This window comes from Giraffa tippelskirchi, chromosome 9 (genome assembly GCF_054371585.1).
Source record: "Giraffa tippelskirchi isolate mGirTip1 chromosome 9, T2T-mGirTip1v1.2.pri, whole genome shotgun sequence".
Classification (NCBI taxonomy): domain Eukaryota; kingdom Metazoa; phylum Chordata; class Mammalia; order Artiodactyla; family Giraffidae; genus Giraffa; species Giraffa tippelskirchi.
In genome coordinates this window covers 71,409,633-71,432,554 of record NC_137283.1, presented here as the reverse complement: position 1 = coordinate 71,432,554, position 22,922 = coordinate 71,409,633, and the positions used below count along the sequence as shown (strand labels likewise).

Here is a 22,922-nt window from a genome sequence, read left to right as displayed (position 1 = left end):
GACAAGGGACCTGACCTTCGCAGTGGGATGGGGTAAAGTGTGCAAGAAGGAAAACTGCTTGTTCAAGGCGAAATGCTTCTCATTTTCCTGCCTGCAGAAAAGCCAAGATTTTCATGTTGAAAGCGCGCACACGAATCCTTCTAAGCCTCTAGATCTTTCACCCTGAAAGCCCTGCGCAGAAACTCCTGGGGGAGTCTAAATATAGCGACGCCAACTCCCTTGCGCTCTGCCTGGTCCTCGCTCGGCCCTAGGACTGGAGCCCTCGCTCTGGGGCGCTCTCTCCCTTGGCCTGAACCTTGGGGGCACTAGGCCGGCCCCTCGCCCCTCCACGTGCGCGCGCGCGCGCGCGCGGGTGGTAGTGAATTAGGGGGCAGTCACGTGGCGCCGCCGCCAGCTGCACCGAGCGCCTCGGGGAAGCGCCCGCGGCCGCCCGGCTCGGGCACCAGGCGGGAGGGGGCGCGGGGTCACGCCGGCGGCCGGGAGCCGGCGAGTGGGCTGCGGAGACATCGCGGCGATGCCAGGAAGAAGGAAGGGGCCAGCGGGGCCGTGCGGCCGCTGCCCGAGGGAGACCGGAGCCGCCACGGGTGTGCGCACACGGAGGAGCTGGCCGAGCATCTCCGGAGCCGGGGGCAGCTGACACGGGACTCACGCCTCGGCTTTCGGCCTCTGGAAGCAACAAGGCACTGGGACTCACTATCTCGGAACCATCTGTTCTGGCTTTGCGGTGGAACCCCAGTTCTTCCTTCAGTTTAACTTGTGATCATTTCCTTCCTATTCGAGGGGGAGGGGAGGGGTTCCACTCTTTGGGAAGAAGTTCCCAAGCCCAGCTTCCTCTCAGCGTCTCCGGCTCACGCTTTTTAATGCCTTCTCGCTGAAGGCCAGAGGCTCGGCGGCCTCCCCCTTCCCCCAGGGGGAAGGGGACTTGGGGGCGGCCGGCTCTGGCGTCAGAGGCGGCGGGAGAAGCCTCTCACTGCGTAAGTGGCAGCAGAGGCGGGTGGGGAGAGGACCCGGCGAAATTGGGGTCCTGGACCCTCCATCCTCCAGGATATCCACCCCCTGTCCTCAGACTCTGGGGCCGCCGCCGCCATCGCCAAGACTTCGCCTGTTTATGACTTTCTCTGACTTCAATGCAAATTTCTTGACGGAGGGACCCGGTCTGTCCTCCCCTGCTTCGCGCCGCTGTCAGGCACAGCCCAGCGCCAGTCGTTCAACGCGGAGAAGCGGAGTTTTGACGCACCCCACCCCACCCCAACCCCGGGCTGGCAAGGATGTCCAGCTCCTCTGTCTGATGCTGGGATGGAAAGTCACCGCCCGCAAGCCAGAGTTTGCGGCGGGGAGATGCCCAGCGCTCGTCTCGCCGGCTAGGCTGTCGCGTCCCGCGGGGCTGCACCCTGAACGCGGGGATCCGAGCGCCCCCACTCGGAGCCTGGGCAGGCGCGCTCGGGGACTGGCTGGTACCTGGAGGGCAGGGCTGGGCCATTCCCGCGCATACCCCTCGCGGAAGGACGACGGGACCAGCCCGCGCGGCGTTGCAGCGGCGGGAGGAAAGGGCGCCCGCCTCTCCTTTGCCTCCTTTGGGTACGAGGCGGGCGCACCTTCGAACAGCTACAAAGCCCCTGGGAGGATACGCCGAATTCCGTCTCTGAGAGGGGTTTCGGTGCCGCAGGTCCCCTCTGGCGTGGGGAGCCTGGGACCGGGCGTGCGCGCGCGGGAGCTCCCTCTCCAGACCCGGGGGGCGCTTCTCCAGGAGGGAGTGTCCGCCGCGGGGACCGAGGGGCTGGAGGAGCCCTCTTGGAGTGACGCCCCCCCGACACGTCCTGATTTCGCATAAGGAACTGAAGGCTTCTGGACACCTGGACTCCTCGCCTCCTCCGTGCGCCCTCTCCGCCCCCGGGAGCGCAGCTCGCGGGCCGCCGGGTGCCCCGTCGGCGGCGGCTCCCTCCTCGAAAGCGTCCGACGCGCATGAGGCCGCGGCCCCCTCCGCCGGGGCCCCCCTCGCGGTGCCCGCGGTGATGCCATGCCCCGCCAGCACGCGGGCGGCGAGGAGGGCGGCGCCGCCGGGCTCTGGGTGAGGAGCGGCGCGCCGGCGGCGGCGGCGGGCGGGGGGCGCACGGGCGGCGGCATGAAGGATGTGGAGTCGGGCCGGGCCAGGGCGCTGCTGAACTCGGCGGCCGCCGGCGGCGACGGGCTGCTGCTGCTGGGCACCCGCGCGGCGGCGCTGGGTGGCGGCGGCCTGCGCGAGAGCCGGCGGGGCAAGCAGGGCGCCCGGATGAGCCTGCTCGGGAAGCCGCTCTCCTACACCAGCGGCCAGAGCTGCCGGCGCAACGTCAAGTACCGGCGGCTGCAGAACTACCTGTACAACGTGCTGGAGAGGCCCCGCGGCTGGGCGTTCGTCTACCACGCGTTCGTGTGAGTACCCGCGTCCCCTCCTCGCGCCCCCCGCACCGCGGCCGCCGGGGGGACCTTCCTGCCCGGTCTCCCGGGACGCCCGGCGCCCACGCCCTGGCCGGCCGCGCGCGTATACACGCACACACACATACACACGAGCCCACACGCTCGGGCGCGCGCACGTGGTGGGTTTCATTTCTTTGCACGTGTTTAGGGTCTCCCTCCTGGCGCCTGCCACCTCCCTGAGCCCCACCCCTCTCGCCCCTGCAAACTGAGCCTTCCCGGTGGGGCACCCAATGAGCTGCCCGGCCGCTCTGGGCGCTCGGGGGTAGAGCCGGGCAGGCGCGGGACTCGGGCTTCGCGGATAATTGGGAGCGATGAAGTCCCGAGATGCGTCCGTTCCAACCGAGGGGGGCGCCCGGGAGCTGAGAAAGGCACAAGAGACCATGCGCCCGCGTAGGGCTTGGGAGAGTGTTGGAGAGGTTAGGAGGTGATGGCGGGGTAGACACGGCTCAGAGAGGCGAGGCGCAGGCCTGGGTCCTGGTCCAGGTCTGAGCTGGGGAGGCCACTGCGCGGTGGGGACAGCAGCTAGGTTCCCAGCGCGCCCGGAAACAAGCCTCGCAGCCACCTCAGCCGCACCTAACGGAAGATCTCTCGGTGCAAGTAATCCTTCCTGTCGCAGAGGTGGCAGAGGTCTGGAGGAGGCGAGCAGGGCCAGGCGAGGTGATGTTCGCTCAGGCGCCGAGGCCGAGGCCGAGGCCGGCGTGGAGTCTGGCGCTGGCGCGCAGGGTCGCGGGCAGAGGTGCGGGGCGCATGGCCGGCCCGGGACTGGGATCAGGCAGTGGGTGAAGTTGGCACTGGCGGTTTGGAGCCAGAGCGTGTGCGTGTTAAGTAAGCCTCACCATCTAGCAGAGAATGCTTAATGAGAAAATGATTGGAAGCAAATGTTTATTTTTCCCTGAGGCATTTAAAACCTTTCAGTGGCTTTCAAGTCGACTACTGTTTTTCCCACAACGTCCATTCATTCAATCTCCTGTTAGAATTACGTTTATGTGGACATTTTATGGTAGTTTTTGTACCATTGCACCCTCATCTTTTCTTTTCTGCTTCTTTTTTCTCCTCTCTTTGTAGTTCCCCTTTTCTGCTTCTTTTTGCCAAAATTGAATATAAAGATCTCAGTCGTAGGAGGCCAGTAGAGAAAGTTGCAGGCACTCCCTGATAGGTTCCTCATTTCCTAGTTAAAAGGTTTGGAAGACCTGAATTAGGTGTTTTTTAGAAATGAGGCATGTCATTGAAACACAGCTCTCACCTAGGATGGAGGATTGGCATCAAGTCCAGAAACGCTTTTGAAATAACATGGAGGAAGGGGCTGGTTTTGTAAATAGGTGAGCCTGGAATTTTACCACGGAGTAGTCAGGAAGTTGGTGGAGTCTACAATCTGTGGGGCACTGGTGTCTGGAAAATTTTACGGTCCCAGATTGATGTGAACATGTAGCATTAGGCAGAATATTCCAGCCAACTTTCCATCTTACAACGTACACAAGGAGAAAGTTGTGCAGTATCATTATTATATCCAAACTATAATGTTTGCAAGATTCACATTTCCTTAAAGGTGGTTACTGTAGTAAATGCTAGACTTAGGGAAGCACTACTGATACTTTACATGTTCATCCACTCTAAGTTGATATATAATTAATCCTATTACCTGATGAGCCTGATAAATTATTTTGACCTGTCAGAATCCACTAAAACATTTAGCAACATGATCTGTGCTCAGTTTGGCAACAAAGTATATACTGTATGGACATGATTCTTTTTTTTTTTTTTTTTTACAAGAGTTTGCTCAGAATAGTCATAACTCTGATTTTACAATATGATGCTACTTAGTGGCCCTGACTCTTTGGTAGCTTATGTATTGTATATTCAGAAAGGGTTAGAGACAACCTTGGTCAGTGATCAGGCTTTGCATTTGCTAAGTGTTGCCCTTGAACATGAATGAGGGCTTTTTGTAATGCAGCATTTTATTTTCAATATGTTAGGATATAGCAGGTTTTTCTGGCCTTACAGAATCTTAAATTTTTGACATATGATTGTTCAAGAGGTTCAAGTTTGAATAATTCTCTACTCACCAGTCTTTATCAGTCAGCCAATGTCTGTAGTGGTAGAAACAAAAGAAATTATGTACTTATCAATACCACATGATATTGTAAAGGTTTGAATTACTAATTTCTAGAGTCTGAAACTAATGATTGAGCGATGGGGTAGGGGGTGCTAGACTCATGTTGACACAAAGATGGAATCATCTTCTGGGAGATTGTGCACAACTACAGCTGGCCTAGGAGGACAGGCCATCTTTGGCAGTTACTGCTTATGATTTAAATAAGCTTTAGAATAGCTAGGCTTTATACATTAGATTAATAAAGGAAAGTTACTTTGAACTATAAGTCTAACAAGGCCATTAATAATAAAAGAAATTATAGGAAAACAATTTCTTAAGCAGTGTAAGTAACTAATTCCTTGCCAGCCTGGGAATCCCCAAATCTTACTTTAATAACAGTTTTTGTAGCACATTATGGTTCTTGCCAAGAACAAGTGTACTGTGATGAATGAGGTGTATACTTCAGGGATGGATTTACTCTGTTGATCTGTGTTTTCATTGCCAAGAATCAAGAAAAGTATGTTTAAAGTTATGTTTCGGGTAAAGAGACATTTCTGTTAAATATGCAAAAACCATGATTGTAATGGTATTTTAATGACATAAAGCATAGTTTCAAGTGTATATATGTGTATGTATATATATATATCCCCAGCCCATGGATGAGATGGCTGGCAAGAGCAAGAGATGACCTGATGTAAATACTTTCTCCAATCTTTAGGAATTGCTGGAGATTAGGAAAGTCTGTTCTTTTATGGTATTTTAGGATTTACCAGGCAACCATGTTTCCTAGTTTCCTATTTTCAGCTGCCCTTTAGTTTAATAGAAAGTGAAAGAAAGTGAAGTTGCTCAGTCATGTCTGACTCTTTGCGACCCCATGGACTGTGCAGTCCATGGAATTCTCCAGACCAGAATACTGGAATGGGTACCCTTTCCCTTCTCCAGGAGATCTTCCCAAGCCAGAGATCGAACCCAGGTCTCCTGCATTGCAGTCAGATTCTTTACCAGCTAAGCCACAAGGGAAGCCCAAGAATACTGGGGTGGGTAGCCTATCCCTTCTTTAGCAGATCTTCCTGACCCTTGAATCGAACTGGGGTTTCCTGCATTGCAGGTGGATTCTTTACCAACTGAGGTATCAGGGAAGCCAAATGCATGATTGGCTCCATATATAGATTTGTGGTGTATCTTTGCCTGGCTTAATGCTATGGATCAGAATGTACAGATATTTTATTTCTAAGCTGAGAACCTAGAAGCCATTCTTGATGTCTTCACTTTTCTCAAGCTTGCTCCTGTTGGCCACCCATACGATCACTAAAATCTGCGTGTTCACTTTATAAGTATTTTTTTTTCAGATCCATTCCCTTCTCTCCTTTGCTACTGCTACTTTTCCTGTCTGTTTCTCTGTACTTCTCCATTGGATTCTTTGTAATATTCTCTGATTTGTGTTATGAGCATTCCAGCTCTTTGCTCTGACACCAGAGTGTTTTTCCTAAAATGCAAATCTTATCACATTATCTCCTTGCCTGTAATCTTTCCAAGACCCTTCTCCATCTATTCATCCATTTATTCATCAATCCATCTGCAAATATTTGAACCTCCATTTTGTGCTAATTCCAAGATTAATAAGGTGGGGGCCTCCATTCTTTTTTTTTTTTTTAACTTTACAGTATTGTATTGGTTTTGCCATACATTGACATGAATCTGCCATGGGTGTACATGTGTGCCTCCATTCTTAAGAAGGGAAAAGACTCCAGCAGAGGGTGAGTACAAGCCTGTGAGTAGCAGTGAAATGCTGCTGTTCTAGGAGTGAGCACAGAGTCTTGTAGGAAAGGAGTGGGAAGTGGAGCCCAGGTTGGAAAGTTCATCATAGGCTCCAGAGAGGAAGTGAAGTATAAGCTGAGTTTCGGCAAATGCCTAGTTAATTTTCAGGTGTGAAAGCAAGGGTGGGAGGGGAGTGTGGTGTGCCATCTTGATGGAGGGAAAAGCGTAGGTAAAGATGTGGAATTGGAATCATGTCAGTAGTTACGGGTACTGAGGAGTATTTATAGGATGAGAACAACCTCAGGAAAAGAGGGCAGAGCAATAGCACACGTCCCTGACCTCGGGTGACTTCCAATGCCAGCCATGGAATCTAGACTTTATCCTGTAGGAAAGACTGGGCACTGAATGCTGATAATCAGAGGGATGATGTCATCAGATAGGAATTTCGGACAGGTGTGGCTTTCATTGGTTCAGTCAGTGGATTGAAAGGTACCAAACAGAACCAGTGTGGCTGGTGAGATGCTTTCAGCAACTGGCCAAGTTTCCGACTCATTCTCGTGTTATTTTATCCATAAATTCATGGATGTCTGTTGAACATGATTCAGTGATGTCTGTTGAATCGTGCCATGCTCTGTTCCAGGAGGGTGAGAGATGATTTCCTGAGGAGCTCAGGCAGCAACCATGGGGACCAGAAGGAGGGATTTAATTAGAAAACAGTTAAGTAGGTAGAACTCGGAGTGTTTTCATCACTCCAAATGAAAAGGATGGCTCTGAGCTGGGTGACTGGAGGAACAGAAGTACCATTCACTAAGATACGGGACAAAGGATGAGAGAACACGTTCAGGGAACATGAGTTCAGACTTGCACTCAGTGAGTTTGAGATGTTTGTAAGTCATTCGGGGGGGAGACTGCAAGGGATAAACACGTGATGATTAACCTGGTACACCTGGTTTCTTTCCATTGAGTCTTAGACCAGCAGCCAGAACCTGTCATTTTTTGTCATGAAGAGAGCAAAAATAAGTAAAATATATTTGAAGGAAGGACCACTTTTTCAAATCTGGAGCAGAATCTCGATGTCTAGAGCAGATATTTAGATTTGGAAGCTGCCAGCAGTTTTGTGCGGGTGAAAGCAATCACCCGGGAGGAGTGAGTTAGCCCAGGGATGCAGGGTGGGACGAGGACAGGGTGGAGGACAGGGTGAGAGCACCTCCAGCCGGCAGTGGAGGGCAGGTTAAGAGCTCACAGAAGACCTGGGGAAATGTGACAGCGACCTCAGTGCCAGGGGATAAGCCAAGAGACTTTCTCTTCATCGAAGCAATGGAAGGAAGACGTGTACAGGAAGGAGCCGTGGTTGGTGTTTCCGTTGCTGCAGAAACGACTAGAAGAGATGTGCTAGGATTTCATTGGCTAGTGATGAATGTGGTCGCTGATGGCCTTCGCTGAAGCAACTGCACTGAGATGGCGTCACACATGGGATTTTAGCGGGTTGGGGATGGCTGGGCGCTGGGAAGGTGGGGACAGGAATGCAAGTTAACTGCAGATTCATTGGATTGGCTCACAAGACCCCTCCTGACGCGGCCTGTGCTCCCTTTCAGGTCACATCTCTAATGCACCCCCCAGAGCCCCAGACTTGCTGAGTCTTGTGTCTTCTGCTGACAGTGTTTGCTCATACTGTTCCCTGGGGTTTTCCCCACTCCATACCCTCTGGCTGCCCAACTCCTACAGGTTCTTCAAGACACAATTCAAAGATCCCCTCTCCTTGGCACATGTCCCCAGTGCCAGGATGATGCAGGTGCTTCTTGTCCCAGGTTCCACGGCCCCGGGAACGTTCTTACTGTGGTGCTTGCCCTGCCATGTGATCATTGTTAGCTACTTGGTCTGTCTCTCCCGTGAGCAGTTGAACTTCTCCTACAGAAAACCTCCTACAGATCTCTGAGTCCTAAGCACCTAGCAAGGTGCCCCGTATCTAGTAGACCCTCCATAAATACTTGCTTTCAGTTCGGTTCAGTCACTCAGTCAAGTCCAACTCTTTGCGACCCCATGGACTGCAGCACGCCAGGCCTCCCTGTCCATCACCAACTCCTGGAGTTTACTCAAACTCATGTCCATTGAGTTGGTGATGCCATCCAGCCATCTCATCCTCTGTCATCCCCTTCTCTTCCTGCCCTCAATCTTCCCCAGCATCAGGGTCTTTTCAGATGAGTCAGCTGTTTGCATCAGGTGATCAAAGTATTGGAGTTTCAGCTTCAGCATCAGCCCTTCCAGTGAATACCCAGGACTGATTTCCTTTAGGATGTGCTGGTTGGATCTCCTTGCAGTCCAAGGGACTCTCGAGTCTTCTCCAACACCACTGTTCAAAAGCTTGCTTTATGAGTAAATAAATCATTTTCCTTGGAAACTTTCCATAGAGGAATTGCAGAGTGAAGCAGAGCTGAAGGAATTACCAGGTGTTTGTGATTTTTCTTGCTGCAGTCCATGGGGTCCCAAAGAGTCGGACGCGACTGAGCGATTGAACTGAACTGAATATACTGATGATTCACTTTGAGGAGAAAGGTATGGGTCCAGAAGTGGGAAGTCTTTGCTTTGCTTCCAACTTTCCCACTAATTCTCTTTGTGACTTGGAATGAGTTGCTTCACCTTCCTGGGTCCCCAAATCCCATCTGTGAAACAGTCAAAGCAGTGTTTGTGATGCAGCCACAGTGGTGGAGGTGATGAGGGTCTGAAGTGTTATCCAAAGGGGAAGGAGTATTTGTAATGAGCGACTTGATATTTTCTTTTCTTACATTTGAATTCTGATTTTAATACTGAAAGCAGCAAATAGTTTTGGTTGTTAATACAGCATTAAACTAAAGTTTAAAATAAGACAAGATTTTATTACCACATACCATACTCAGTAATGCGGGTTTCCCAGGTGGTGCTAGTGGTGAAGAACCCACCTGCCAAGACAGGAGACCTAAGAGACGTGGGTTCCATCCCTGGGTTGGGAAGATTCCTTGGAAGAGGGCATGCAACCCACTCCAGTATTCTTGACTGGAGAATCCCATGGACAGAGGAGCCTGGTGGGTTACAGTCCAGGGGCATCACAAAGAGTTGGACACGACTGAAGTGAGTTAGCACACATACTTTGCAATGTATTGTCTTTGAGATCAAGATTAGCCTAACTCCCCACACCACTGTTTTCAGATTTTCCACATGATCTTTTCAAAATTTCCTGTCCTCAGCTCTGAGCTGCAGGGCCACCTCCTAATTATTCGCATTAACTCCTAACTCCTGGTGAGATCTGTGGGCCACATAGCAGCCAAGGGGGTCTTTCTGAGGAATTAAACAGACGACGCCTCTCCCTGGTTGGAGGAGGAAGGGTCTGTTTGTTACCCGTCTGCCCAGTTTCTTAAGGGTGGGGGCTCTCTCTCTCCAGTTCTCTGCTGTGTCACCCGCACTCAGACCTGTGTCTGCCACATAGAAGATGCTTCATGCTTGCAGACTGAAGCCCTTACTGACACCCCACAACCCTCAAATACACAGATGGCTTCCTGGAGGAAAATGGAATTTGACTCTCTCGGCCACTCCCTGTGTCGGGACTCAAACAGACCTGATGAGTGACTTTATTATTTACATACGTATTCTGTTCGGAGTTAAGCCTCTGTGGAAATTGATGTTTACATTTTATTTTTGCTCCTGAATTCTTTAAAAAAACCACTGATTTCCCTTAAATCCAGTGAGGCTTTGTACAAGTTACACTGCTTTATGCCTTGCTAATCTAGTAACATTTCAATAAAATATATAATGTATAATAGAATACATGTGTATAATAAAACATAAAATGCTCAAACCAATCTGTTTTCAGAAATTGAAACAATGCTGTAGTATTCGAGGATCATATTACAGTTAGAAATGTTGAAGTGTTAAAATCTTAGTCTTGGAAACTTTATGGCCTGAGAGAAATAAAATGTAAGAAAAGAATATTTCAAAATGGCATGAAGTCTTGATGCAAAAACCACTATAAGCAAGGAAGGTAGCCAGCAGTCTTTTAATAATTGCTTGCGAAGAACAGGTGCCAGTGGTTTTAATTTTTAATTGCAAATGGCTATTTTGGCAGATGACAGCTCAGCAGAGCGAGTTTTCACCTGGCCGGCCCTTGTGAAACTGTGTGAAGCACAATGGCTGGGCGGCCACAGCTCCCAGTTGTGTTTAACGATGGGTAGATGTTTTTGTTGCAATTTTCTTTTCCTTCAGCCATTTCATAGATACTATTTGAAGTGTTATTTGGTTTCAACATGGGAGACAGATTGGCCACGCAACTGCATTTTTCATAATTTTTAAAATTGCTTGATGGCTCTCAGAGTTTTAAGTGATCCTTTTGATCCTTTGTGATCAGTTTCCTAAATGTTACTGAAGTCATCTGTTTATAAACTGAAAAATACTTTGCACTTTTTCCATTTTAAATCTTTGTCTATGTCTACACACATGTATTTCATATACACTCTATCCTAGCAGAGAACTTGTTAGTGCAAACATTTACATTTACCTCATTTTTGCTCCTCTGCAAGTAAATAATGAATAAGATGCAATTGAAATAAAAAGATCATCTGGAGTTTATATCATACTTGAAAGATATTAACTGTATATAAAGAAAACACTTTTTACACACTTGGTTATAGTGTCCGTTGCTTCCATTTATAGTACCTGGGAGGTAATTTGAGAAACTCTCTTCCTTCTTCAGTCTGTGGCAGGATGATCTTTTATAATCATGTTGTTGTTCAGTCGCTTAGTCGTGTCTGACTGCGACCCTATGAACTGCAGCACGCCAGGCTTCCCTGTCCTTCACTATCTCCCAGAGCTTGCTTAAACTCATGTCCATTGAGTCAGTGATGCCATCCAACCATCTCATCCTCTGTCGCCCATTTCTCCTACTGCCTTCAATTTTTCCCCGCATCAGGGTCTTTTCTAGCGAGTCAGCTCTTTGAATCAGGTGGCCAAAGTATTGTAGCTTCAGCTACAGCATCATGAATTATCATATCATAATTTCCCTTTTTCATTTAAACAATGAATTGTTGCAAGAAGATCCAACCAGTCCATCCTAAAGATCAGTCCTGGGTGTTCATTGGAAGGACTGATGTTGAAGCTGAAACTCCAATACTTTGGCCACCTGATGAGAAGAGTTGAGTCATTGGAAAAGACCCTGATGCTGGGAAGGATTGGGGGCAGGAGGAGAAGGGGACGACAGAGGATGAGGTGGCTGGATGGTGTCACCGACTCGATGGACATGGGTTTGGGTAAACTCTGGGAGTTGGTGATGGACAGGGAGGCCTGGCGTGCTGTGGTTCATGGGGTCGGCAAAGAGTCAGACATGACTGAGCGACTGAACTGAACTGAACTGATGAATTGTGATGAATACCTGACAGTCATTGTGTGTACCACTGAATGTGCTAGATGCTGGTGGTTAAAAAAGGGGGGTGATGTAGACCTTGATCTCCAGGAATTTCACTGGGGAACAGACCAGGATGCTGAGTCAAGGGGAGAGATGGTGACCTGACCACAGTCAGCCACCGAGTTCCTGGAGGAAGGACTCAGAACCAGGCAGGCTGACTGAGAGTCTGCGCTCTTACCCACTGGATCCTGATCGTAGGCGGTGCTTGTGGGCCCAGGGCCCCACATTTCACATGGATGATGTAATTTAAAAACAGCTTTGGGGTCTGGTATAGCTCTTAGCAATATAGTATATGCAAAATAATTATTTTAGTATTAGCAACATTTGTTTCTCTGTCTCCAAATTCTAACCAGCCCAAGTTTTAATTTTTCCATAAAGTTTTTCTTGATAGCTCTGGCTTATTTCCTTCCTTTTATTTACCTCCCATAGCTTTTATTATTTGGACCATGTATTTTACTTCTTAATTAAATTCTTGCATTGCTTTCTAATTGGATTGTTTAATGCTTCACAAATAATTTGTGTCTAAAGAAACCAAAGTACCTTTTTTTTTTGTATCTCCTATGGCATCAAGCCCAGATTTTTATCCTTTGTTTTTAATCAAAATTTACCTAGTTTATTGCTACCAGGAGGACTATTTGAATGTTATAACTTTTTAGTTTTCAAAGAGAAATTTCCTCAAGTTCTACTAGGTTTAATTGTAGAGTAACATATATTAAGAACCCAGATTGTTATAATAACTTCTTAGTAGCATTTCCTACAAACATTATATTTCAAACTTATACTCTCATTGCAGAATAACTAAAGTTCACATAAAATAGCAGCAATTGCTTGTTTGTGTTTCATAATGGCTGAATGTAGAACTATTGGCTACAAACTGATTTTACAGAATTTTCTTTCTTCAAACTAATAGAATACTTGTGTTTTCTTCACACTAATATAAATGTCTTCCATTTAGGCTTCATGCTTCCCTCTCCCCTCCTTCATACACATAGGGGAAACCCTTGATATTTCTTCTTTTCTTTCCTTCATTTGTCCCGTCGTCTTTCCCCAAATTAAACTGCTCCTAGGTTTTTTTTTTTCTTTCCTCCTTTCTTGGCATCCATATTTCTGGAATGAGGTTTTTCCTCATTTCTTTTCACCACATTGTATAATTTGATTTCTCTTCCTTTTAAAGCTGTCTGCTATTAATCAGGAGATGTGCTATAATTGCTTACAGGCTGCAGGAGTGTCCTGCATAAGCAGACCAGGCCACCTAATGTACACATTGCCCTGCGGCAATTAACCGAGGCCTCTAGAAAGATGTGAGGCTTAGAGAACTCTCTTTTTCCTGGGTTTTAGTTAGGCTCAGGTTTCTGAAGAAATCAGCGAGTGAAGCTTTAAAATTGCTTTAAGGCTTTCTAATATCTACCTATTATTTATGAAATCTGGGAGTAATCAGATATGCAGTGAATAATTTCTTAAAAAATTATGCTTTCCATTTTGGAAGTTCACTACTGTATATAACTGATAAATAAACTAGAAATTATTTTTTATTTCTGATGGAATTATTGTAGAAAAAGGCACATTAAAGAAGTCTAAATATGTTTAGAGTTAATATGTAACATAGAGTTAAATAGCAGTTAACTTAAACATGTGCATTAATAGGTGAATGGATAAAGAAGATATGATATATACAGATATATAATGGAATATTGCGCATCCATAAAAAAGAATGAAATCTTGCCATTTGCAATAACAGGGTTGGACCTTAAGGGCATTATACTGAGTAAAATGAGTCAGAGAAAGACAAATACCACGTGATCTCACTTAAATGTGGAGTCTAAGAAACAAAACAACTCAACAAACAAAATGGAAATAGATTTATATAGAGGGAGCAAACTGGTGGTTGCCAGAAGGGCAGGGAGTTGGGTGTAATAGATGAAGTGGATGAGAGATACAGACTTTCAGTTATAGAATAAATAAGTCATGGGATGTAATATACAGCATGAAGAATATAGTCTATAACATTATAATAATTTTATCTGGTGATGGTTTGTGACTAGACTTAGTGGTTGTATCATAATGCACTTTCTTGTCAAATTGCTACACCATACACCTGAAACTGACATAATTTGGAGGTCCACTATACTTCCATAAAAAAAAATTATCACACAGACTGTTTACGGTTGTTAGTAGTTTCCTTTCTCAGTGAGCCAAGAAATAGATCTATAATTTGGCAACAGAGAGCTGCAGCTTTCCTGTTTAATTGGAGATTAAAGTATGGACTCAAGATGCAAGTTGTCAGCGGATTGCATATGACATAGAAAACCACCTGTACTTTTTCCTAGTTGGGAATTTTCCCAAAGCATAGGCTTTGTGAAAGCTATTCCTACGGTCTTTATGGAATGGATGCCAAGTTTAGGGTTCCCTTTTCTCTAAACTGAGTGAATCTGGGACTGGATGAGATTGAGAATTTGGATTCTTCTCCCATGATTTTCAGTCGTTGGATACCTTTCTCAGCTTTCCCATTTGTATTAGAACGTTAGTCGATCAATGTTTGTTCAGTAATGTGACCTCATGCTTTGTGTAAGGACCTGAACTACACAGGAACTACAGAGACTGAGCAGGAATAAGACACAGTTTATTCTGTCAAGGAATTTTTACCTCAGAAGGATATGAGTTTACTGAGCTGCAAAACCACCTCTCTGAGTTGACAGGATAAAAGCAAAGGTTGGCCCTTTTCCAGTAGCATTTAGCTACTGCTCCCATTAAAGGGATTTTGAGGGTAAAGTCCAATCACTGTAGAGAACTGCTGTCAGCCACCTCTCTTGACCCCTTGGAAATCTTTGAAGCTGGGTGTCCGGTTGCTGTGCAGGTGGGCATTCTGTGCAGTGCATCCCACACAGAGACCAAACCCAGGAGTTCCCACTGATCATAGTAATTTCCAAAGAGCAGTAATTAAACTAGTTAAACTAAATGTTCTGGTTAATAAAACATTCTGAGTATGTTTAATTTGCTCCCAATTATGTTTAAAAATAGAAAAGAAACCGATGCTCTTCATAATACTTTGGGGATGTTCCTTTTTCTCCCCAAAAATTACTTACTGAAAACAATGCAAACCAGAAGTTGTTGTTGTTGTTTTTAAGGCAAATAAAAAAGCCCATTTATCTTCAGTACATATTCTAAATTTCTACTCTTGTTAGCTTTCTTTATTCTAGTACATGGAGGAAAGATATTATGCCCTGCCTTCCAAGAGGCCTAGGATTCATTCATTCTTTCATTCATTCATTCAGTATGCAAGTGCCCAAGAGCGTGTGTCACTGCCGGCCCTAAGGTGCACTTGATTATTTTAGATGTATGTCTGAACTAGATTTACAGTGAGCAGACAGAATTACACAGTGACATTATACTAATTTTAAAGGTACCATGTCAGATGATTAGATCTTGTAGTTCTGTTCTGCTCCATCAAATGGAAAAGGAAGTTGGATGTCAATACAAATGACTTTAGGGGAACACATTTATCACCTTCAAAATAAGACCTTGAACCCAAGGGGCATCTACTCTACTCCTGTGGTTGACATGGTCCTTGACACTTGGCCGAAATGATAATCACTGTGTTTAGGGGCAAAATTATTTCCAAGCTTGAAAATTCAAATTGGAATCCAAGTTTATTTCCATAGAAGAAAAGCAGATAAATCCTTTAGATTCAGATCCACCAAAGAATAAACCCAAAGCGATGGTTGATAGTCAACACAAAGGAACCAGCTTGTGCTAAGTCGCTTGTGTCTGACTCTGTGTGACCCCATGGACTGTAGCCCACCAGGCTCCTCTGTCCATGGGATTCTCCAGGCAAGAATACTGGAGTGGATTGCCATGCCCTCCTCCAGGGGATCTTCCTGACCCAAGGATCAAACCTGTGTCTCATATGTCTCCTGCATTGGCAGGTGGGTTCTTTACCACTAGCGCTGCCTGAGATGGCCTGCAGACCTTCAAAGGTGGGACAGGAGACACACAAGGAAAGGAAAAAGGATGCAAATCACTTTTGTGCCAATAGTGTTGACTTCTGCACAGTCATTCAGGCCACCAGTTAGGTGGGACCACGCTTCAATGACCCTTTCTTTCCTTCACCCAGTGGAAGGGATTGTAGTCATTCCACTGAATGTGGAAGTTATCTTTAGCAGGGCAAATTCCCTTACATGAATCCAGAACTTTTGCTCCCAGTGTGAGTTACTTTACAAATGACTGTTCCCAAACTAGTTGGGTCATGCCGTGGAGTGTTGTTTTCCAGAGCTCGTGGGTATGAAGTTTTATTCCAGGCTTCAGGGCAGGAAGTGATAATAAAAAATAAGTTTATAGATGGCACCAAAAGAGGTAGCCTAGACAACCTCCTAGAACAGTCAAGAAACTATCACATTTTGCTGGAGAAAACAGAACACTCCTCTAATTCAAGGGTAGATACCATAGTTCACAATTGTCATTAATGAGAGAACATTCTTTTTCCTCCAAAAAAAGTTAAAGGCGATTACCTGAAAAATTTTTTTTTGGTTTGTTCTTGATCCAAAGTCCCTTTCCACATTGCAGCCTTAATATAAATTTCCAAAGCACATGATAATACATTTGCGAGACCTAGTCACAATAAATCTATTGTGCGTTTTTTATACTTGCTTGCAGAGCCCCGTGTGAAGTTGGTGGTTGCTTGAGAGTTAGGACCTGGGGGTTGGGAGGTGCAGAGAGAGACATAGCTGCATGAGGACCTGACCTGGAGCATCAGTGCTGGGGATGTGAAGGAGGGGAGAACAGCAGAGAGTTCAAGGGAGAATCGGAGTTCTTAGCCCTGGATCCATGTTTGGTCGACAAAAGAGATGAAAGAATCCAAGTTTTCAAGGTTTCAAGCATATGCGACTGTGACTAAGCAAAGATGCTGGCTTGTGTTTTAGGGAGAGATGGGATGCATGGGTGAGCATGCAACCTGTTTGAGCCTGTTGAACCTGTTTGAACTTTGGGAGAGAGAGGAAGAGGGTAGAGGTTATGGTGATGAGATGCTAAAGCAGTTGGAGAAGAATGTAAGGAGAGAAGTTTAGGGAATACTAGTGTTTGGGGGGAGAAAAGGGGGAAGAGGGTGGGTCTGCGTAAGAGAGAAGAGAAAGAAAAAGGCAGTGCACTACCCACCAAGTCTCTGAGCAGGACTGCAGTGGGCCAGGAGTACTGCAGGGAAGAAAATGGAGCTATGAACACGGAGGTGCATATGTCTTTTTAAATTAGTGGTTTCATTTCCTTCAGATGTGCACACCCAGGACTGGAATTGCTGGATCATATGGTCACTCTGTGTTTAGTTTTGAGGGAGCTTCCACAATGTACTCCATAGTGCTTGTTCCAGTTTATATTTCCACCAACAGTGTTCACACCCTCTCCGACAGTTATTATTTTGGTTGTCTTTTTGATGACAGCCATTCTGACCCGGGGTATCTCATGGCGCCTTCAGTTTGCATTTCCCTAATGATTAGTGATGGTTGGATGGCATCACCGACTCGATGGACATGGGTTTGGGTGGACTCCGGGAGTTGGTGATGGACAGGGAGGCTGGCGTGCTGTGGTTCATGGGGTCGCAAAGAGTTGGACACGACTGAGCGACTGAACTGAACTGAATGATTAGTGATGTTGAGTGTGTGTTCATGTGTATGTTGGCCATCTGTATGTATTCTCCAGGAAAATGTGTATTCATGTCTTCTGTCCGTGTTTTAATCAGGCTGTTTGTTTTTAGATATTGGAATTATACACTTTGGATATTAATCCCTTTTGAGACACATCATTTGCAAATATCTTCTGCCATTTGTTAGGTTGTCTTTTTGTTTAGTTGATGGTGTCCTTTGGTGTGCAAAATCTTTTAAGTTTAGTTAGGTCTAATTTGGATTGATTTTTTTGCTTTGTTTTCCTTGCTAAGGAGACAGATCCCCCCCAAAATATTTCTAAGATTTATGTCAAAGAGGGTTCTGCCTATGTTCTTCTAGGAGTTTTATTGTTTCCTGTCTTACATTTACGTATTTCATCCACTTTGAGCAACCTACATGTTCAGATGAATGGATAAAGAAGATGTCACACCCACACACATACTCACACACAATGCAATGCTGCTACTGCTAAGTCACTTCAGTCGTGTCCGACTCTGTGCAACCCCACAGACGGCAGCCCACCAGGCTTCCGTGTCCCTGGGATTCTCCAGGCATGAACACTGGAGTGGTTGCCATTTCCTTCTCCAAAATGCAATGCTACTCAGCCATAAAAAAATGAATGAAATTTTGCCGTTTGCAACAACATGGCTGGATGTGGAGGGTATCCAAGAAAGACAAATACTATAAGTTTTCACTTATATGTGGAATCTAAAATATTTAAAAAGTGACTGAAGTTAACAAAACAGAAAACACCAGTGGGAAGAGGGCTGGGGGAGGGCAAGAGAAGGGTGGGGGATTAAAAGGTACAAAGTACTATGTATAAAATTAATACAGTTCAAAGATGTACAGCTCATGGAGTATAGCCAATATTTCATAATAACTTTAAATTGAGTGTAATCTATAAAAATATTGAATCACTATGTTGTACACCTAAAGCTAATATAATACTGCCCATCAAATATACCTAAATAAAAATACAAAATGCCTTTGAAAAAGTTTTTAAATCAACTTCTAAAAAAAAAAAAAAGAAGTAGAAATGAAGATGCAAATGTAAGAAGAGGCAGTGATGCAGAGAGCCAGCAGAGAGTGGGGGCAGGGAGCAGACCCTGGAGGGAGCCTGGGCCACTTTAGAGTGGACAGGTCTGCAGCCTCAGATGCTCTGAGGTCATGGGTTTCATGGGCAAGACATCACATCCTGGGAAAAGGGACAGAGTAACCCGTGGCCAGGCCAGGCAGGGGCACAGTAATCAGCATCTCAGAAGGCACCCTTAGGGGAAGGATGTCTGGAAGGTGTATCTGGAGAAAGGTTGGTGTCCAGAGAGCCTCCTGAGTGGGCAGGAAAGTCTGGAGAGGAGGAACAGCCATTTGATCCTGAAGAGAAGAGAACCCAGAGGTGAGGGCAGGGCGGTGCTGAAGGGCTTGAGATAAGGCACGGAGCTGGGGAGAGGCTGAGGGCGGGGGAGGAAACAGACTGGGCTGGGTCATTGGCAATTAAATGGCCGAAGAGAGAGGGAGAATGGTAGAATTAGGTAGCAACAGAGAAAGCCTAATGTTTGTTTCTCCAAGCAGGTGGAGGTCTATATAAATATAAAAGCCCAGGGAAGCCCCCCCCCCCTCCCCAGCTGGGGAAATGTGGACGTAATTGGGAGGGAGGACCAGGGTGCTGGAGGAAGAGGAAGAGACACTGTTGCTAGGAGACTTAGAAGGCAGATGGGCTGTGATCCAGAGCTGGCAACCCAGGTAAGGAGGAGGGTGCTCTGAAAGTGTTAGAGCGACCTCCGGCAAGTCCTGGACCCTTCAGGGCCCTGCTGCTGCTGCTGTTAATTCGCTTCAGTCGTGTCCAACTCTGTGCAACCCCATAGACAGCAGCCCACCAGGCTCCGCCGTCCCTGGGATTCTCCAGGCAAGAATACTGGAGTGGGGTACCTGGTAAATGTTTAAAAGTGCAGGTGTGAAAGCTCCTCACTGTAATAATGCTGCTACTGCTGCTGCTGCTGCTGCTAAGTCGCTTCAGTCGTGTCCGACTCTGTGCGACCCCACAGACGGCAGCCCACCAGGCTCCACTGTCCCTGGGGTTCTCCAGGCAAGAACACTGGAGTGGGTTGCCATTTCCTTCTCCAGTGCGTGAAAGGGAAAAGTGAAAGTGAAGTCGCTCAGTCGTGTCCGACTCTTAGCGACCCCATGGACTGTAGCCTACCAGGCTCCTCCGTCCATGGGATTTTCCAGGCAAGAGTACTGGAGTGGGGTGCCATTGCCTTCTCCACACTGTAATAATAGGCCCGTGTAAAAGCACACGTTTAGTGAATAAATGAATTAACATGGTGTATTACTTATTTTGCAATAGCACTGTGTTTGATACCAGAATCACATACCAAGAGATTTCCTGTTGTCTCTACAAGCTCTCTGTGCTGACAAAAAGATTTTTTTTTTTTACAATCTCTTTATTTTTGAATCTATGGGAAAAAGCATATTCTTAAAGCTTAAGGTTGGAAAAATTGTCAAGGACTACAATTTTGACACATTCAGTAATAGGATCACAGAGCTGGAAGGACCTTTTCTGACCTGTGCTAACACGGTTTTTTCTTAGCTGGGAAAACTGTGGCTGCAGAAGATATAAGTGACGGCTCAGATCAAACACTGCCAGAGCCTCCCCAACACCCTTACAAAAATGACTTCAGTCGTAGGTCTTGTGATCTGCCGAGTTCCCTCTAGTGAAGGTTCTCTGTTTTTTTAAAAAAATGAGTAATGGGAGGGATAAATCAAGAGATTGGGGTTAACCTACACACACTACTATATATAAAGTAGATAACCAGCAGGGACCTGCTGTATAGTATGGGGAACTATACTTAATGTCTTATAGTAACCTATAATGGAAAAGAATCTGAAAAAGCATAGATAAGTATGTATAACTGAATCACTTTGCTGTACACCTGAAACCAACACAATGTTGCAAATCAACTATACCTCAGTAGAGCAAACAAAAACAGGAGTAGTGACATTTCAGATACTACCGTTTGCTCAACTATAATATGAAGCATATTCTTTTAACTGCGGTTTAGTACCTTTTCTCCATATATATTAATAGAGAAAATATTCTGCTGTTACAAATTCCTAAAAGCTAGCAAAAGACATTATTTTTATGACATTTATTTCTCCCTAAGAAGTCAAATTCTGAAGCAGGGGTCTCTTTAGGGGGTTAAAGCCTATATTGACTTGCTCTTTAAAGACTCTAGTAATGGAGAGAGCAGATGAGAAACAACTTAGTACTTTAGTGTTAGTATTTAGTGGACCACAGTTGCAGCGCTGTGGTTTCTTTCCAGATAGGAAAATTTTGTGAGAAATATCATCAGAATTAGAGGGAGTTGGAGTGAGTAAAAGTCCATGTAAACATTCTACGAGGATCCAAAAGCCCCTCCTCATTCTGTGTGCCTGTCTCTCTTATACACACACACATGCACGCACAATCTAATTACACTTGATAAATTCATGAAGGGAAGCAAAAGGGTTCACCCAGAAATTCAGATAGCTTATACATCCGTACATGTATGAGCCCAGCACCCTGATTGTGTGCAAGAGAGTGTGGACCAGGGCAGTCAGACTCAGGAAGGAGCATCAGAGTGAGGTGACCATCTCACTTCTGGAAATCCTTGCTGTGTTCATGAAAGGAAAGGCACATCTCCAGCTTTGCAAGTACAGTGTCTGTTTTTTTAATGTGCGTGGGTAAAATTAAGTTAAACTTGCTTTCCACCCTCCTGGTGTTCCTTTGTCTACATCTAATATGCTTTTTATAGTTCATATTGTCATTAGAAAGCTAGTTGTTTCTAATGGTTTCATTAATGAATTCTGAGGAGAAAGGGATTTGGGTGGGGTTTGCTTTGCTGGCCTAGAGATGCAATTTTTGCATGAATCATGTAGCTACACCAGGTGGCTGGTGTGTCCTGTGGGTGCTTCTTCAGACACCTTCTTCTTAGCTAGAAAATTCTGAGGCAGAGATGTGACTTGGAGGAAATGAAGGGCTCCTATTTAATTTTTCATTGGAATATAATTGCTTTAAAATGTTACGTTCATTTCTGCTGTACAACGAAGTGAATCAGCCTTGTGTATACCTATGTCCCCTCCGTCTAACAATTCTTTATGTCCTAAGTTACTCCTGTGGCCTTTAAATACTGGGGCGTCCTTTCTGGGGCAACAGATCGCCCTCCTTATGGTCCTGATCGGAACTTCTTCGTTCACTGCCCATCATAGCGGGTTTGGGGCAGGAGGTGCAGATAGAGAGGAGGCTGGGTTCTCCTTGTCACGTGGCTCTTGCTTTCTTCCTTAGAGAGGAGGGTTGCTTTGGTGCCACAAACGGAGAGCACTTTACAGAGGCCACCTTTCCTCATGGAGCAGATTTCTATCAAATAAAGAGACCCTGCAGCTAATAAACTCTGACCTTACATATCAAGGAAAGTCTGATCATGGGACATTTGTGAACTATCCGCAGTGTGGAAGCCACTCATCAAACCCACAGGCCGCGTCCACACTCTGTGTAGTACTGTCTTCTTAAAACCTCTGATGATTTCTAAATACAACCACAGTAGTTACATGCTTATGACAGAGGCCAGAATTTTCTTTCATTCAGACATCTGTGTCCTTTGCAAAAGTGTAAGCCTAAGAATTTTCCCTGAAGTGTTGTTTTGTTTAAAAAAAAAAAAACAGAAACAACCTAAATCTCCATTATGAGCACCTAGATAATCAATGATGGGAAAATTGTCCACAGGAAAACTTTGCATTCTTTGGAAAGAAGGAAGTAAGGATATATGACATGGTTTCTTAAAGTGAATTAGGTGCAAAAATCAAGGTATAACACAGTATGTGTAGTGTACACAAGATCCACTTTTATAAATTAAAAAAAAAAAAAGCACACACAGTAGATTCTCATTTTCCATGGTAGTTATGGCTGCTGAAGTCACTGCAAATACTGAATCATTGCTCCCAGAGAAACACAGGGTTAGGCTCCTTGGAGCTTTTGGTCACATGCATACATAACCAATCCACACATAACCTGGTCTTATGTATATTTCTGTTTCAGTTCAGTTCAGTCGCTCAGTTGGGTCCGACTCTTTGCGACCCCATGAATTGCAGCATGCCAGGCCTCCCTATCCAACACCAACTCCCAGAGTCTACCCAAACCCATGTCCATTGAGTCAGTGATGCCATCAAACCATCTCATCCTCTGTCGTCCCCTTCTCCTCCTGCCCCCAATCCTACCCAGCATTAGGGTCTTTTCCAACGAGTCAACTCTTTGCATGAGGTGGCCAAAATATTGGAGTTTCAGCTTCAACATCAGTCCTTCCAATGAACACCCAGGATTGATCACCTTTAGGATGGATTGATTGGATCTCCCTGCAGTCCAAGGGACTCTCAAGAGTCTTCTCCAACACCACAATTCAAAAGCATCAATTCTGCGGCACTCAGCTTTCTTCACCATCCAACTCTCACATCCATACATGACCACTGGAAAAACCATAGCCTTCACTAGACGGACTTTTGTTGGCAAAGT

At 45.9% G+C, this 22,922-nt stretch overlaps 1 protein-coding gene across 5 annotated transcripts in view; it reads left to right on the top strand.

Moving 5' to 3' along the window:
• The first annotated feature begins 1,497 nt into the window (after window positions 1-1,497).
• KCNQ5 (potassium voltage-gated channel subfamily Q member 5) overlaps window positions 1,498-22,922 on the top strand; it is a 600,369-nt gene continuing 578,944 nt past the window's right edge. For all 5 annotated transcript variants that reach the window (XM_081530759.1, XM_081530757.1, XM_081530760.1 and 2 more), the window contains exon 1: window positions 1,498-2,409. In XM_081530759.1, the coding sequence (XP_081386885.1) occupies window positions 2,018-2,409 (392 nt within the window). In that variant the 5' untranslated portion in view covers window positions 1,498-2,017. The remainder of the gene's footprint in view (window positions 2,410-22,922) is intronic.